Source organism: Emydura macquarii, unplaced genomic scaffold, assembly GCF_026122565.2.
Source record: "Emydura macquarii macquarii isolate MOO-44397 ecotype Brisbane River unplaced genomic scaffold, CSIRO-AGI_Emac_v2 contig_3220, whole genome shotgun sequence".
In the NCBI taxonomy this organism is placed as follows: domain Eukaryota; kingdom Metazoa; phylum Chordata; order Testudines; family Chelidae; genus Emydura; species Emydura macquarii.
This window is the reverse complement of record NW_027133357.1, coordinates 1225160-1242810: the sequence shown is the minus strand read 5'-3', so window position 1 is coordinate 1242810 and position 17651 is coordinate 1225160. Positions and strand designations below refer to the sequence as shown.

At 45.6% G+C, this 17651-nt stretch overlaps 1 protein-coding gene across 1 annotated transcript; it reads left to right on the top strand.

Moving 5' to 3' along the window:
• The first annotated feature begins 549 nt into the window (after nt 1-549).
• On the top strand, nt 550-16795 carry PSMA5 (proteasome 20S subunit alpha 5). The gene is made up of 9 exons (XM_067531714.1): nt 550-758; nt 4530-4596; nt 6572-6698; nt 8137-8204; nt 9099-9206; nt 9310-9368; nt 10384-10486; nt 11878-11964; nt 16503-16795. The coding sequence occupies exons 1-9, from the start codon at nt 730-732 to the stop codon at nt 16578-16580; spliced, it is 726 nt and encodes a 241-aa protein (XP_067387815.1). The 5' UTR covers nt 550-729; the 3' UTR covers nt 16581-16795.
• Nucleotides 16796-17651: the final 856 nt, after the last annotated feature.

Here is a 17651-nt window from a genome sequence, read left to right as displayed (position 1 = left end):
TTGTGGAGGTGAGTGGGGCAGAGGTTACTACCACGCTGGTCTGGTTACTCTGGACCAGGTGCCCAAAACTGCCCATCTGGGGAGCTAGAGAGACAGACACACATCATGCCTTGCTGGGCTCATCCCCTTCTACTACACCTGACTGCCCCTGCCCCATCTCCTCCCTGCTGGGTCCACCCCTCCCCTCTCTCTGCTGGGCCCTGCCCTGCCCTTCCTCTTCCTCCCTGCTGGACCCACCTCTCCATCCCCTACCACCCAGCTGGGCCCAGGCTTGCCCCTCCCCCACCTGCACCCCCTTCCTACTGAGCCCAGCCCAGCCCAGCTGAGCCCGCCCTCGCGTCACAGATACTGCCCCTCCCCCCTTATTACCATCTGGGTTCTTCCCCCTCTTAAGGGGTTGAAGAGGGGGGCGGGATCCCTGTACGCCTTACACCCTGGCAACCAGCAGCCAATCAAGACTTTCCAAGGTAACTCTTGCCCAATAGCATAGGGGCGAGACCGGATCCCGCCTCGGATGCCTATTGGCGAGGGCGTGGGGACGTCGAAGGGTGCTCCTCCAATTGGGTAGCGGTGAGGGGGCGGGGTCGCGCAGGCGCAGCGCGGAGCCGGGTGCTGTGTGCTGAGCTGACAGGGCCGCTGCAGGAATCAGGCTCTCGGGCCTGGCGTGGGACTCGGATCCGGATCTCGCGTTTCCCTGCGCCGCACGCACCGGCCTTCAGCTCCGCCGCCATGTTCCTCACCCGCTCCGAGTACGACAGGTGAGAGAGGACGGGCCCGCCCGGGCGCGCGGGCCCAGCATCTGCCTCGTCATGGAGCCGGGCCGGGGCCTGGGGCCGGCTCACGGCGGGAGCGGCCCGGCCTCCGAGACCCCTCCGCAGCCCCTCTCAGCTTCACCCGCGGGCCCCCAGCGCCCGCCTCTCCGCCTGGGGAGTCTGCCCCCACGAGCCTCCCAGCACCGCCCCTCCCAGCTTCCCGCTGCTCCTCGGCGGGCAGACCCCCTCAGTGGGCCTCTGCCCTGCAGGCGCCTCAGTGGTGGCGGGTGGGGGAGGCATGCTCCCAATGAGCCCCCCTGGTGGTTCCCATAACTTCCTCCTGGCCCTGAGCTGGGCCTTTTGGGGGGGGGCGGGGGAGATACAAGCTCCAAGACATTATCGCTGCGGAGGAGTTAAGATGCTGGGATCTGCAGACTGCCCCTCTGCTTACCAGCGAGCTTGTGGAGCTCCTGGGTGGGGAATGGGGAAGGGATGCTTTAGCCAGCCGGGACCTGAAGTAGGAAACTTCATGTCATGCTCCAAGGAACAGGGTCAGATCACCCGGCTACAGTGTCCTCCTTTGCCACTCACTGCCCCCAGCTCTCCCTGAAGTCTCTCCGTATTAAATACCAGACGTGCTGCAGCATCGTGAAGAGTCGGATGTAAAGCAAGGGATTACCAACTAGAGTCCAAGTTAGTAGTGCCATTTTGGCTCTATCCGTACTGCAGCTACAGGCCGCTGTAGCCTTCGCTACAAGAAAGAAGCACGTTAGAGACAGATAGTTGACTTGTAGTTGGTTAGAGCCTTTGTCCCTAATTCAACCCACTGTGCCTTTGTATTGTAATTTAACTGCTGTTCTCAAACACTTGGGCCTTGTCTACACCAGGGCTCAATCTGCTTTAAAGATGGTGGTTGTTAGCAAGGCTTTAAGATAGTTTACCTGACCAGAGTAGAAGGGGCCTATTCATGTTACAAAGCCATGCTGTTGCCTGGCTTGCAACTTTAGAACTGTAGTGTAGTCAGGGCCTAAGAGGCAGGCTGATTAGTCACAGAGTGACACTGAGTTTTCAGGCTTTTGGTTTCACTTTTAGTTGGAGGGAATGCTGTGTCTTGCATGGCTATGAAACTGCCATCAAGGCAAATAAATAAAAACTACTCAGAAAGTTTGGGTCACTATGTCATCATGAGCGATGTTATTTATGGAGATGTGACAAATGCGGATTTGTATACACACCCTCTCTGAATATATTTGGAATTGTTCAAATAACAACTTTCCAATAAAAACATGGCTAATTGTTCCTCATACAGTTACAAATCCTAATACAAACTTAAAATTGCATACCAAAAACTATTGCAATATATACAGACATGACACAGCAAAGTAACCAGGTACAAAACCCACAGAAGCATAGATATAGAAATTATGAGACAATTTTTCATTGATTTGTGGTTTATTGCTGAGAAAAATGCAAAATGAATTAACTTTGGTAAATAGTTGAGTTTCAGCTAATACTTTTACCTTTGTATGGTTTAGCTGTATGTATAATACAGATGTCTATGGTCCTGATCCTGCAAGGAGAGTTGTGTGGGCATACTTCTGTGCCTGCCCAGAGCCCCACTGCAGTCATTGGGGCTTTGTGTGTGTGTGCAGTGAGTGATCTGCCCACAGAGGGCAAGTCTTCTCATATGGAGCTCATTGCTGATTTGAAGCTTCCATGCTAGAGTATAATACAGAATTCTATTGCAACAATTTAAAAAAAAAAGTGACCTTGAAAGAGTGTTAGCAGAAACATATTTACAACTTCTCTGATGTACTGTAACAATACTATATACATCTCAAACTTGTATATCGTTAAAATACTATGGGGAAAATAGCTTTATGAGCTGCAGGGTGACTTCAGACTGGCAATGGAGTGGGGGTAGTTAGGAAGAGAGTAACTTCAAAATGTAGCTTCTTGCTGCTGTTGCAAATGTCTCAGTGTCCCATCAAGCAGTTTCTTCCCATCTGAAGTCTCTTCAATTGGCAGCAACTTGATCATTCTACCCTCTTAAATATCCCTTTGGGAGTGGGAACCAGCATTTGCTTTGCCCTTGCCTATTCCCTGCATGAGGATCATCTTCATGGGAGCATCTGGGGGGGCTCATTCAACAGCAGCTCCTAATGTGAGTTTGCCTGCAAATTTTGGATCCAGAGCAAAACAGTACAGGCACACAACTTTTCTAGTTCTGGATTTGGGGTAGTTGTGGGACAAGACTGCTTGGATTCCTTCTTTTGGGCATTGGCAGGAGTGTCTCTTCTCTCTTTTTTTCCCCCCCTTCCGTCTACACATATTAATATGGCACTTCCTCCTTCTTCCCACTCCCCCCACAAAGATTTAAATAGGCATTCGCTTCACCCCTTTCCACCAATAGTTTCATTTCTTTGGTGTGGTGTTGCTCCTTTTTCTGACAACCCAACCCAAAATACTAATTGTCTCTTTTGTGAAGAATGGGTGCATGCAGTAGTGCCAGACTAATACAAGATTTTTTTGTGGGTAGCTGGTGGTGGCATGGAATGAGATCCTGGCATATGCCAGTGGCTGTCGGTGCCCTAGATACCAGTATATAGGCCTGTCAGCTGGGGCACTATGCTGTACCAAGTATGTAGTTTCATACAGTTATATTCCTGTCTTCCAAGGTAAGGGAGGAGCACATGTTAAGAAATATCTGCAGGAGCTCTGGGAGTTCTGCATATTAGTGGAGTGTTTGATTGTGTTCTTACATTCACTTAGGCTACATCTACATTACAGCACTTACAGCAGTGCAGTTGCATCGATACCGCTGTAGCGCTTGTGGTGGAGACACCCTAAGTCTAAGCCAACAGGAGAAAGCTCTCCTGTTGGGTTAATAACTCTTACCTCCACAAGAGATGGTAGCTATATCGGCAGGAGACACTTACCCACCAAAATAGCGCTTATGTCGATGTAACTTACATCGCTCAGGGATGCGGATTATTCACACAGCTGAGCGACATAAATTATATCGAAATAACCTGTAGTTTAGATAAGGTGTCAGTGGCAGAAATGAGTCTAATGGACTCTTCAACAGCGTGAGCCGTCACAGGGTGAAAAGAAATTGTGATGTCAGAGCATCCAAGAATGGTGTCTGATGCCATGAGGAGAGGGAGCTGCTAGTTGGTGTGGAGTGGTACAAAGATGGAATTGTCATCTCCCATCTTGTCTGGCTTGGAGGAAGGGTAATAGGATTAGCATATGAGGAGAGCAATGGAATTTATCAGTTTGAGTGAGAAATCGTGCTAAATATTAGCAAGGCAATAGCCTTCCTGAGCCAATAGGAGCATACACTGTATAGAGTCCAGTGGCCATTTGTTTTTCTAGCATCTGCATGTGGAAGATCGCTTGAAGCATTTCTCCCCAGATTTATAATCAGGCCCACTAGAGTTCTAGGGCATCTTCTGCTTCTTTGTCTAGTCCTTGCTGCTTTCCCCCCCCCCCCCCCTCTTTTTAAAACTCTTGAACTTGTATCCCTCTAATCAACATCTGCCACATTGGTGTTCACTGTCTGAATATACAGGTGGCAAGCTGCTGGAGTGACGAGTATACATCTCTAAATCGACCCAGCCATTGACTGAAATGCACATCTTCGGTGTTACCTGCTGACCTGACTTCGTGCCATTAGGTCCCTCTGTAGCGTTGAACCAGGAACTATTTTCTCTGATGTTTTTCCTCAAGTTTTTGGCCTTTTCTCCAGCTCTGATTTTGTTTTCTTCATTACAGGGGTGTGAATACCTTTTCTCCAGAAGGGAGGTTATTCCAGGTGGAATATGCCATCGAGGCGATCAAGGTATTGTAAAACTCAGCCATTGTTCATACGTTGCAGTCTGTAGCCAAAACACTTCTAATTCTGATTGGATTTAGTCAGCAAGGATGGGAGATCTCTTAAAAAAATCTAGTTGCTCATTTCAGTAGTTGGCTCTCTTCATTTGGAGTCAGATCAGAACTGAACCAGTGCCCTATCATAATTTATTGTTCCCTTTTTATACACACATACCTGGTGTAGCTCCTGTGTTCATATACAGTGATGCTGGTAATAGCAGTCCCGATTATATCTTGTGGTTGAGAGCCAATCCTGTCCCATTGATGTTAATGGTTTTCAGACGCTGGCAACAGCCATGCCACTTACTAACAGGTTTGCAGGGCTACAGCAAGGAAAGGAAGTGCTTGAGGCTGCATGGTATGTGTCTGGGCTGCATCCTGCCCTGGCACTGGGGCCTGGGCTCTGCATGTCCCAGTGCTTCTTTCCCTGGCTGCAGCCCCACAAACCTGCCTGTGACCAGGCATTGCCATCCATATGGGAGGTAGTGGACTGGGGTGCCCATGTAACGGGGGAGCCCCTACTGGAGTCCTGGCACTGTGAGCTGGGAGGAGAGGAGGCAGTGGGCTGGGCAGCAGCAGGGAGGGAGATGTCAGCCCAGATGCTGGAACTTTCCACTGAGAGTGTAGTGCTGGGGCCCCATAGGGCACTTTCCTGGCTGTGTCCTGTCCTGGCACCAGGGGCCCAGGCTCAGCACGTACCAATGCTTGTTCCCTGAATGCAGCACTGCAAACCGGCGTTCTGCTTATTGGCAACTTCTGGATAGTAGCAATTTTTACTGCCAAATGGTGTTAAAACTGGGACTAACCATTTGAGACTACTAAAGATCCTATGGCATTTTCGAGGCTTGGTATTGACTCCGATATATAAACCAAATTCTCATTTGGGTAATTACATTCTGCCTCCCTATATATTTAATTTTAAAAAAACATCGTGTTATGCCCTGAATCTTCTTTGGCTAATGGAGCTTTGCATTGTGGGATGTGTAGTTTCCACATACTGCATCTCAAAAATGACCAAATTGCAACTGTACTTTATTTTGTGTTAACTAGGTGACCTTTATTTTCTTGGCTAGTTTTTATGGGTTCCTAGATAGCCTCTATTTAGGGATTTACATTGAGTCCTTTAGAGTTATGAGCAAGCAACTGATAGCCAAGTACTCCTGAGATCTAATCCCAGCTTTGATTCCCTGTGTGGCCTTTGCTAGTCACTTCACTTCAGAATGATCATTTCCCTGTCTCTAAGAGGGGGGTATTATACAGTAATTAATGCATGAAAAGCAATATTTGGTGTGAGTGCAAAGTGCTTCTCTTTCACTTGTACACTTGGTGAAGACTCCTATGTAAATTTTGCAGATGGGAAGGGATTTCACAGTAAAGGAGCTGAAGGAAAGAATAAAAGTGACTAAGCTAATAAAATTAATCTGCAAATATTGCAGATACATCCTGTTTTAAGGCCTCCATGGAAGTCAGTGCACCTGACTTAAATTAATTTTTATTTTGCAAAAGAAAGTTCACAAGAGTTTTTTAATCTGCAAGATTTTTAAAATAATATGTGAGATTATGATATAGCTCAGGGAAGAGATTAATTATTAATCTGCTAGAGGGTTTCTGGATTTCGATGAACTTTCAAACTGCACATCCTGAGCATCTTAACTTCCTCAGGTTCCCAGATCAAATTGACATCTTAAGTTAGCTCTCACTGTGCATTATCCTGTATTTCTTGTGATGGTACATAACTGTAGATAGATTAATGCATGCAGAGTCTGTTTCTGCTACTGACGTTACAGTACAGTAAGGACTTTATTCTGGGGGTAGGGATACTACAAATGATGTAAATCAAGATGAGTATCCTCATATTCGTGCAGATTTAGATACCAAAATGTAGGCACCCTAGTGATGTCGTAGATTACATGTGATGGTGGTAACTGTGCATGTGTTCTTAGCTTGGCTCCACAGCCATTGGGATCCAGACATCAGAGGGTGTTTGCCTGGCAGTGGAGAAGAGAATCACCTCCTCACTTATGGAACCCAGCAGTATTGAGAAAATCGTAGAAATAGATTCTCACATAGGTAAGAGTAATGCAGGTTTGTTCCTCCTCAGGGGAAGGCCTGTGGCATCCTACCAGCCCTTGATGTGTAAGGAAAGCCTCTCCTCCAGAGGAGTTTCATGAGATACTTGTCTTGAAATATGGCTTCTGAAGTCAGCCATGTGAGGGCCTGAGCTTTCTTGGGTGGGAATGAGCATTCATCTCCCAGCAAATACTAGGTGCTAGTCACTGGTTTTCCAGGCTCCAGGCCAGCAGGACATACTTGCAGGAGCAGGAAGCAGCAGCTGAAATGCTCCCTCCTATTTGACCTCCCTAATGAAAGCTCATCCCCAAATTTAGATCTAGGAGGGCAGGGAATTATTGCAATGTAAAGGCTTGATCCCAGGCCAGTGTGTATGCTGCGAGCTCACTGATTGGGTCACTAATGTTAGCCTGTTCCTCTGTGCTCAAGACAGTTTACTGCAGCTGTAGGGAGTCCAAGGAAGACTGATCTCCAGTTTTTTAAGCTGACATATTTGGCAATCTCCAAAACACTCCTCTTGTAAGTGATGAGAATTGGTGTGGGCTGTGCTGATTGTGAAGATTCTCTAGGAATCTAGCTTTTCTCCTCTGCTTTCTTACGACACAGCCACCAGCAGCCATGTGATATTAAAGGTTAAACCGATCTATTTATTTATAGTCTATCATTTCAGTCAGCTACAAATGTGCAACTTTGTGGTATTGTGCATGTATATCAAATACCATCAGGTAGAGGAGTGACCCTTCCAGTACCTAGATTTATGCTCAATGGCCCCACAGGTCCTCCCACCCCAACCTTTCACTCACACACATGTACGTCCCCAACCTGAATTCTGGATGCCCTGTGCTACCCAGCCTCTGATTAATTCACCCTTACATTATGCCACCTGTCTTCAGGAAGCTGGTGAGTGGCTCCCTGTGGAGTCTGATTGCTGTCTCAGACCTCTCACTGTGCCACTGCCAGCTAATAGAGAAGCAGCCAGCCCTCTCCTTAGGGGAGGGTGACTGTATTATCTTTCCAGCAAGTTCGGCTAGTGTCTTGGATTCTCTTCTAAGGTTCCAGACTCAGTTCCTTTGTCAGTTCACTACCATGGTGATTTTTGCTGGGTTGATGTGAAGAATTGAGTAATTTGCCTACCTCTGAGCGCAGGAATGTGTTCTGTAGCACCAGGCGTCAGCCCTGCTAAGGTATAGCTCTAGCTATCTAGCTGGGTAGTGAAACCTCAGCTGTTTAGCAGTTCCATTTGAATCCAGTGTTTTTTGCTTTCTGACCTAAACTATTGTTTAGTGTTACTGAATGCTCTTACATAGCAGCCACATTCTGTCCCAACGGGTGAAGTGCTACTTATGTCACTAGTAAAATGCTTTGGGGATTTGAGGGACAAAAGTGGTAGATAACTTAATAAATGAAGTTATTTGTCATTCTCTCCCCTTTGTTTCAGGCTGTGCCATGAGTGGATTAATAGCTGATGCAAAGACTTTAATTGATAAAGCAAGAGTGGAGACACAGGTAAAGCTTCCTCTGGTGCTTCTCTTGTTACAATGTTGTCATTCCCCCTTCCTAAAACAATGACCTGATTCCGAGAATAGATTATTTTTGTGACCTATTGGATGGTCCTGGCACTTCCAGACCTGGATAGCAAAGGCTAACAATGCTAAGCAGGAGGAACAATTTGGAGGCAAGCCCAGCTGCTGAAATTTCACAAGTTTGGCAGAACTGTCACTCACTCTCATTCCTTGTTTTGCTTCTGTTGTTTTAGTAGTGAGAGGGAACTGCATTAAATCCTGTAATAGAAGGGCTTTGGGACTCGCAGCTGGTGTGGGTGGGGAAAGGCACATCAGCACTCTTCCTCCCCTTCTTTTGGAGTGACATTAAATCCTTCTCTCCTTTCAAGCTGAATGTAGTCCTGAGAGGGCTAAGATGCCCTTACTTTGTAATCACCCTGTTAGCTTCCTGAGCTCTCAGGTGTCCGTAAGGGTAGCAGCAAACTAGTTAAGGACCAATCCACTATCTCTGAAAGAAGCCCTTGTGAATTGGTATTATTTCCAAATTACTGGGTTTTTCCCACTCCAAACCAGGTCCTGAAGATACCCGAGATATCCTGAGAGGCCTGATGTCACAGAGACGCATCCTTTAGCTTGGGATGTCACTTCCTTGTCTTATCTCCATCTTGTGATTGAAAGTACTGCCCTTGTAATGCTCCAAGCCCTGCCAGTTCAGGAAGTGGAACTAGAGTCTTCCACACAGCAATGCGAGCGCCATCACTAGGCTGCCTGGCAGGCCTATTGCTTTTGAGACCCTTTTATTCCATCAGAGCATTGGCTTGTGTGCATCCCCTGTCGTGCAAGAACTGGCTTTTGGAGAGGGATGGGTCGTTCAACCCTTTGTGCTCTCTCTTCCTAGAATCACTGGTTTACATACAATGAAATCATGACAGTAGAGAGTGTGACACAGGCTGTATCCAACCTAGCCCTGCAGTTTGGAGAGGAGGACGCTGATCCTGGTGCTATGGTGAGTAAAGGCTGGCACAGGATATTTTCATACTGTAAACCATTGGATTTCCTCTGCCTCAACAATCCAGGTCTCCCTCAACCATCCGGTGTTTTTGTTACAGTCTCGTCCATTTGGCGTAGCACTGCTGTTCGGAGGAGTCGATGAAAAAGGACCCCAACTGTAAGTTAAATTCTCTCATTGGTTAATGCTCCTCTTTGGTGGGGTCTCTACATGATTCACCACAAGATAGTCTTATTAGACAAGAAATAGGGAATTGCATAGAAACCAACATCTTGGGCTTATCTCAATATGTGTCTGGGATGCAACAAACTGCAGTGTGACCGACATAGAGGTTGCCTGTTCAGCGTTGAACTGAATGTGACACTTGCAGTAAATCCTGATTTTAACTCCTATTTAAAAAAAAAAAAAAAGAGTTAAGAATAAACTGAGAAGGGGAGATCTTTCTTCCCCAAAGGACTAGCAGAGCCACTGGTAACATAATATCTGGAGCCTGCTATAACATTCCTTAGGGAGGAGGTGGGAGCACTTGTAACCAGAAACTCAATGTGATTCCATGATCCAGGCCTTTCTGGAGTGTGAAGGGGTGTGTGGGGGGAGGAGGGAGAAGCTCCATGAATGCAGTGGGAGGAACATCTCAGTCAGAAGAATCTCTGGCTGAAGATCTGTCTTTCTGGGTGACCATGGCCTCAGTCTGTATCCGAATAATGAAAGATCCCGATCATGTGAAATGCTTCTGCTAGGGTTGTGCATGATAGTTACAGAAAGGTGTGCAACTCTAATTCTAGCTTGACTTCCCTGGTTGTCCGTTGGGTTTTGCGTTTGCTTCAGGGCATTGCTTGACCCTTCAGCCCCTTTGGAATCTTGGTCTGAATTTTGTCGCCCTCCAAATGCCAGCAGGAGTTATCTGCTGCTGATGTGTCTTATCTTAGCAGCCCCTCAAATCTGCCATACAGGATGATGCTGGCTTAAGCCGCCTAGCACATACTCTGAGCCTCTTCCCCCAGTATGTCAGGCAAACTGCCACTATCTAAATCTCACCTGATGAGTCCTTGGCTTCCAGCTGTAAGTTGGACTCAGCAGAGAACATTTCATTATTGTGACTCTTCTGGGGAAACACCTTCCAATGAGAGACACTCAAAATCTGTGTTGACACTCTTACCTGTATTCCTGGCAGGTTTCACATGGACCCTTCTGGGACATTTGTGCAATGTGATGCCAGAGCAATCGGGTCTGCCTCGGAAGGTGCACAGAGCTCCCTGCAAGAGGTTTATCACAAGGTAACAGAATGAGTTCAGAATTACTCCTGCTGATTAGCTAGCTGGTATATGCAATGCCCTGGGAAGTACCTATTACCCCCACTTCATAGGTAGGGAAACTAAGGCACTGTGGCGAAATGATTTGTTTAAGGTCAGAGAGAAGGTTGGTCCTCAGGAGTTCTTGGCTATAAGTTCTGTGATTAGATCATGCCGCCTCAGTTCTTCCAGGTTTTTTATCTTGGTTGGGAAACTTTTTCCACCATAATGGATACTGCCAGCTAGTTACCACTTGATAACAGACTCTGAAACTATTTACATAGGCGTACAATAGACAACTAACTTTGCATCTGGCACATTAGAAATGCATAAATAGGTAGGTTCTGCAGCACCAGGAAGTCACCGTTAAATGCACATAGTATTTAGAGTGATTCTCTTCAGTTAGCATCAAGTGTGGATGAAACCAAAAAGTGTAAGAGAGAAAGATAATTGGTCTTGTCTCACCCATGCGTGTAAATCTGATTCAGTAACTTTGTGGGACAATATTGGGAGATAATGAATGTATCAGATGAGGCTACCTAAGGAAGAACTTTCTCTCCCAACAGTGGAACAGTCTTGGTGTTCCATTACAGAGGGCCAAAGATTGTAATGAAGAATCTAATTGATTGTGCAGACTGCTTGGCTGAATGTTCTGATAGGATTTATTCCACTTAAGCTTCAAAAACCTAACAAATATAAATAGTAAATATGGAGGAATCAATGGAGCTAACGTTTATTAATGTTGGCATTCAGAAGGAAGATGGATCTGTAGGTACCAGAAATATCAACTAGTCGTCCATCCTTGGGTATCACATAGATCTTTGGCTCTGGATATTCGTTTATGGTGGGGACTCGCATGTTAGAACATGAAGATCTCTGCCCATAGGGAGGCCAATTTTTCAGAATTAAATAATATTCAATGAGAAACCCTGATTTATAATAAGAAAAACTGTCTCAGGTGGGGACTCAGCTGAATTTAAACTGACTAAATGAGACATAATTAGTGTTGTGGTTTTTTTGTGATGTAGGTCTGATTTGAGTTTTATAAAACAATAATGCTATACTAGACGCAAATGAGAGAGCTGCAATTTTGTACACAAACAAAAAGAAAAACACTGCACCCAGCAATTTAGTTATTACCTTGCCTGAAAGACGTTCGTCACTGCTATAGTGTTGGTAATATATGTAATTTGGTGACATTTTGATTTTCTGCCAATGACAGCTTGGTATGAGATTTTGGAGAGGGGCAGAGAGAGGACATGATTTCAGGAGAGGATGTGATTTTTCTTTTTCAGAGGACTGATTAGAGGGGTGTGTGTGAGAAGTTAAACAATGAAACTAAATGGCTAAGTTTTGTGGCTTGTTTTATTTAACAGTCAATGACACTGAAAGAAGCAATCAAGTCATCCCTCATCATCCTAAAGCAAGTTATGGAAGAGAAACTGAATGCAACTAATATTGAGGTACCTGCTGCTTTACTGTTCTTCCTTGTATAAAGGCTGTAGGAGTTCACAGCATTTGGACTATAAGAAAGGTCTGTCCTGGTTATATTCTTTGCTTCCCTGGTCCAAGTCTCTGTGGTTACACAGCAAGTATGTTCCTTTCTTGTTTCCCACCTGATACTAAGTCAGGCTTGGTTTTACAAATTTGTCAAAATAGGAATGACTGGGATGAGGAGACTTTAAAAACAAGGGCCAATCTGCATCTCTTAAGCCTTCAATCTCTTGAGGTGGTGATTCTTGCCTGTCTCAAAATCTATACATTTCTAATGTGTTTGTTGCCATAATATCCATGTGTTGCCACATAACTCTGTGTGGTATACCAAAGTAAGTCTGAAACCCTCCACCTTTCCCTTGATTTGGGCTCTTAGGAAAGTTTTGCTGGGCTCTTCTGCCCTGCTAATTGGAGAATGCTGGCCTGAGTGAATATCTGAATCCTACAACACTCCTTGAATGTGGCTAGACTTGCCTTTGTATTGATCTGGAAAACCTTAATGGGGGGCCTGCTGAGAGCATTGACTCCAGATCTCAAGAGGTGGCCAGAGTGGACGTGTCGTGCCAGCTGGGTAACTTCTTTAGGGTTTCACACTGCCATCCTTCCCAGATACTTCTAATGTTCCAAGCAATGAAAATTAAACAGCTTCAGGACTTGCTATTCTTAGTCTTGGATCAGTGCCAAAAATCCCTGTTAGATGATAACACCAAAGAGATGGATTTGACAGATTTCAAATCTCTGGGAATGAATATGTAGAGTCTATGTTAACCTCCACTTCCCAGTGGAGCAGCAGTTTTGCCAAATTTAATTTGGTTCAGGAATGCTAATGCTTTTTTGGGGGCAAATAAAAATCATTTATTGTCCATCACAGTAAAGGGTTAGGTGAATAGATTTCTTTTGAACAAGGCTAGTGTATAACATTTGTTTCTATTTTTGGCAGTTTACAAGATAACTGAACCTTAAAATCATGTCTCTCTGACTACTAACTTGCTCTTCTGTCTCCTCTTCGGTTACTGATGTGATTTCAACAGCTGCTGTCTCTAGAGCAATTAACTGTAATCAGTAACTTTCAAGCTAAAGTATTAGGTGCACACACTCAAACCCATCCTCTAATTTTGGATGCCTCCAGTTTTAAGTGCCCATCTTGAGATGCCTGGGGCCTGACTTCCCAGAGTTGTGAGCTGCAGCTGTCTTAGCTCTGACAGTCTGGGAAAGATCAGCTGCCGAAATTATAATGGGGGCAAGGTGGGAGAGTGAAGCAAGAAGTGGTCAGAATGACATGATTTTCAATGTCTGTATTGCACAACCTACTAAGCACAGAAATACTTTGGGTCCAGTATAAATGTTCTGTAGTCCAGTAAACTTCCCAAAGCACTGCTCCTGAAGAGTACCAGCAAGAGGAGAGAAGTTTAATGACTATATTGGATACTAGCAGCCGTTTTAGCAACAAAAGCTACTAGCAATAGGTATCTGATGCTAGCTGTGTTGCTTGTGTCTAACATTAAATGCTGCTAATGATCCCTTCTGAGATGACCAACTGAACTGTCCTGGAGAAGAGACTTGGAAGAGAACATGTCATTTTGGGTTTGCACACTCAGAGCACAGTCTTGTGCCATCCCCAGAAACATTCCAATTAATAAGGACCACTTCATGACCCTTTTAACAGGGCAGCTGGCCCCTTAAAGGAAATGGGGCTCTTGTTCCAGTCCAGGTGCGCTCTAGCTTGGTGTAATTAGGAGAGTGGGGCTGCCCCGGGAGTTATAAATAAGAGCTCAGAATCCTGAGATAGAGTCTAGAATGGGAGAGAGCCCAGAGGCTTGAGGGCACAGAGAGTTCAGAGGAAGAGCAGAGCTGGGCTGAGAGCATCAGGGCGGTGATGGCTCTGAAGCCAGATCAGGCTGGAGAAAGTGGAGGGCACGAAGGCGGTTGGAAGTGGGGCACCTACAAAATTCTCCAGGCCAGAGACGGCTGAAGGCTGAGAGTAGCAGAGGGTGATGCCTGCTGGCTCTCTGAACAGGAGAGCCAGAGAGGGCTGAAGGATGGCCACATGAGCCTGCCAATATCTCCAGGCAAGAGCAGGACTGTGCATGAAAAGGAACAAGGGTGGAGAGAAGAAACCCCAGCTAGAGGCGCTGAGCTGGGGCACATTGAGAAACACCAGAGCTGTACTTGGATGTTGGACTATTGGAACAAATGTGCTATTTGGACTGTGCTGGGGGCATCTTGGTTTATAGGCGGCAGTGAGACTTTTTGGTAATAAATTAGAACTGCAAAAAGGGCTCTTTATGTACTCTGAAGGCTGTACTGAGTTCATCTGAGGAATCAAGACGGAAACTGAGGCAAGGGGCCACTTACAGGGCTGTCTTCAGGCCACAATGGGGCACCCACTAGGGGGCCACACATTTACAAGCATGTTTGCTCATTATTACGGTCTTACAAATCAGTATCTCTTGCTCAGTGAAGCTTTCCACTGGATGACTGACTTGTAGTGCAGTGTGTGAAGAAATCAGTGCAGAGTAATGTGTACAGTATACTTATGTCAGGTCCTCATTTAACTGGGCTTAACTGCCCTCAGCATAGCTTCGTATGCATTGAGGAATCACGATCAGAGTTAAGTGTGAGAATAGTGTGCCGAGGGTTAAAGGGACACAGTAGACTCAAATCGTCCTTCTAAATGAGAAAAAAGCTAGTACAGCTGAAAGGCTAGAAGACAAACTGAAGAGGGTCATGCTTTTGGTGTACATTTGACAACACATTGTATAGTCCCTTTCCCTGTCTGTGTGGGTTTTCCCACATAGCAGTGGGGTGTAGGAAAAACATGAAAATGTGGTAAAGGAACAGTTAAAAATAAATGTTGACAGCAGGGCTCAGGAGCCAGTGAAGCACCCGAAAGGACTGGAGTCACTTTTTCTATGTGATTGTTTTCCTTTACTTAACTCTTTCCTTACAGGCAAGTCTTAAAATCTAGAGTTTGGCCAGAAGGGGGCTGGAAAACCTGAATAGTTCACTAGTGTCTTTGAATATTGACTTGGGGGAATGGGTAGAGTTGTGTTCTACACACAGATTAAAGGGATACCCAGTATCTTAAGCCAAAACTATCAAAAGGGTTAGTGATTTTAGATGCCCAACATGAGACACCTTAAACAGAGTTGTCTTTCAAAAAACGCCAACCTCCTGCCGTCTGAAAGCCAGGCCTGTTTGAGGTGTCCAATGTTGGACTCTCAAAACACTCATCATCTTGAAAATTTTGGCCTTAAGAGTTCTTGACCTATTTTTATTCAGTGCACCTCGTACATCTTTAATGTTCTTTGCTCCTCTGCTGGTGTTTGTGGGTGACCCCAAAGCAGTGCCGGGGGGCCCAATGGAAGCTCCAGGACATGCGGGGGCTGAGCCCTTTTTGTGCTGTACTTCTGTGCCCAGTCCTTCCTCTTGGCAGTAGCATGCTCCCCATTCCTGACTTCTGCCCATTCCCAGAACTGGTACATCTCAGAGTGGGCCAAGGAATTAAAGTTCTGTGTCACACACGTTAGCCACAGGTGTTCCCCACTCTCCCTTGCCAGCTGCCACTGCTTCTGTTCTTTACCACTATCTTCCAATGTCAGCCCCATTAAATGGCTGTTCAAGTGTTCTGTTGCTCATTTTCCAGTCTCTTAAAATTTCGGTGCTTGGTCCATGGAAGGTTCCAGGTTGTCTGCCTTAGAAACTGAATTTCTCTGATCCAAACAATATCAGGAGATCCATGTCCTGCCCTGCCTTGATAATGTGCCTCTCTCCTGGGATCACATCTAGGAGAGCGAACTGCCTGTCAGCCCAGTACCCATTGAATCCTTGGCCTTTCTGCTATCTCCATGTAAGCTGCCAAACAGATGATGGTAGTGATTGATACTCTGCTGACCAGGTCTATGTTTAAAGCAGTGACTTAGATGCAAACGGCCTCTTGGTTACCAGTTACCAAAACTACTCAGTATTAACAAATTGTCCCCTAATGATATGAGTTGTTATAGCCACATTTTTAGAATGCCCGTGTAACAGGATGGGGTTTGTAACCTTGGTTGTTATAGAAGAGGGCCATTGGCTCTCTAATCTTGCCTCCTGAAGATGGTGGTCAAAGGAATGTTAGCCTGGGTCTTATTAGAAATGGGACCGGGCTGAACTGCAGCTCGGGGGACCCCCCCCTGGGAAGTGTGTGATGAAGAATTAGTGCAAATGGGTCTGTCCCTGCAGAGGGAGAAGAAGCTGAACCTGAGTGTTCCCTGTAGATGTTTCCCTGAGCTGCTGCTACTATGAGGAGATTGAGTCAATTAGAAGCTATTTCTGCAGCAGGCAGCTATTTTAGGGAATCAAAGAACATGTTACAGGCTGGAACGATCTCTCTGGGCTGGCAGATCAGGCAGCCGAGAAGGAACAGCTGCTCCATCTCTGGCAGTGTGTCTGTTCCGTGCCCTGTTCTGTCACTTCCTCACGTATGCAAGCAGTTACATTTAACGGTTTCTTCTTTACCTTTCAGCTTGCAACGGTGGAGCCCGGAATGAAGTTTCACATGTACACGAAAGAAGAGCTCGAGGAAGTCATCAAGGATATCTGAAAAACAAGGAGCTCAAGGGAGAGACTCCCTCAAATGCCTCATTCCCTTCTCTAAGCCAACTGACTTCTTTCAGTTCCTTCGAGCGCCCGTGATTTTATTTCCGGCAGCATATGTGCTTGCTCTTTGTAGAAGGCTCTAATGGGTTTTTTTTACAGTTTCTGTACATAAACAATCTACAATAAGAGGAAGTGAAAATAAATCCTTTTGTTACTCTGTCTTGATTCTCTCGTAATGGAATTCTGGGGTGGGAGAAGAATGGGGAGCAGATATAGAATGACCTCTGCAGTTAAACTGCTTCAAGGTAATACAAGAGGTGCAGCGCTTACTGAGTGCTCTGCAATCTGGCGTCCCTGCTTTCACTGCCCTACTGTGCGTGCTGCTTCTCTGAACAGCATTGTCTGGTGTTCCCAGACGTGCCATGACCTCCAGCAGTCACTCGGGGAGATCCTTTCTGGCAACTCCAATAGCAAAGCTCCCTCCTGTGGAGAATGCTGTAATAACATATTTTCTGTAATCAAACATCTGATCCAAATGTCACTTATCTGAAACTGAAGGTCCATCATGCTCCCCCTTTGTGTATCCAGTATGTCAAAAAGTCCTCATACTCATCTAAATTCATCTCGCCCATTCTCCTTTATATATCCAAGGCTTGCCTGTAGCTTTAACTTCTCTTGAAGGTTGTGAAATCAATAACTGGATTTGACATTGTCTCCTAACAGAAGCCTTATAAGTAGACCCAAAGAGCATGGTAGGATACTTACACCCTTAACTGGAAATGAATTTTTAATAGACCAAAGTCCTCTGACTTGATTTTCATAGTTAATTTTCAACCAGTGACTTTATTTCCCAGATGTGAAATTGCTTTGAGATTTATGGGTACAGTATTGTCCTGTTAACAATCAGCCTTGTAGTGTTTATCTCTCGTAACAACAGTCATTTAGACCAGTGTCCTTTTTGCTTATCTAGTGCAATTCTTATCCCATTTACCTGTCTTACATTGAGTAATGCACAGCATTCGTTTCTCTAGCCAGAGGAGCTGTAACTTCTGCTGCAGAATCTGGGTACCGGGGA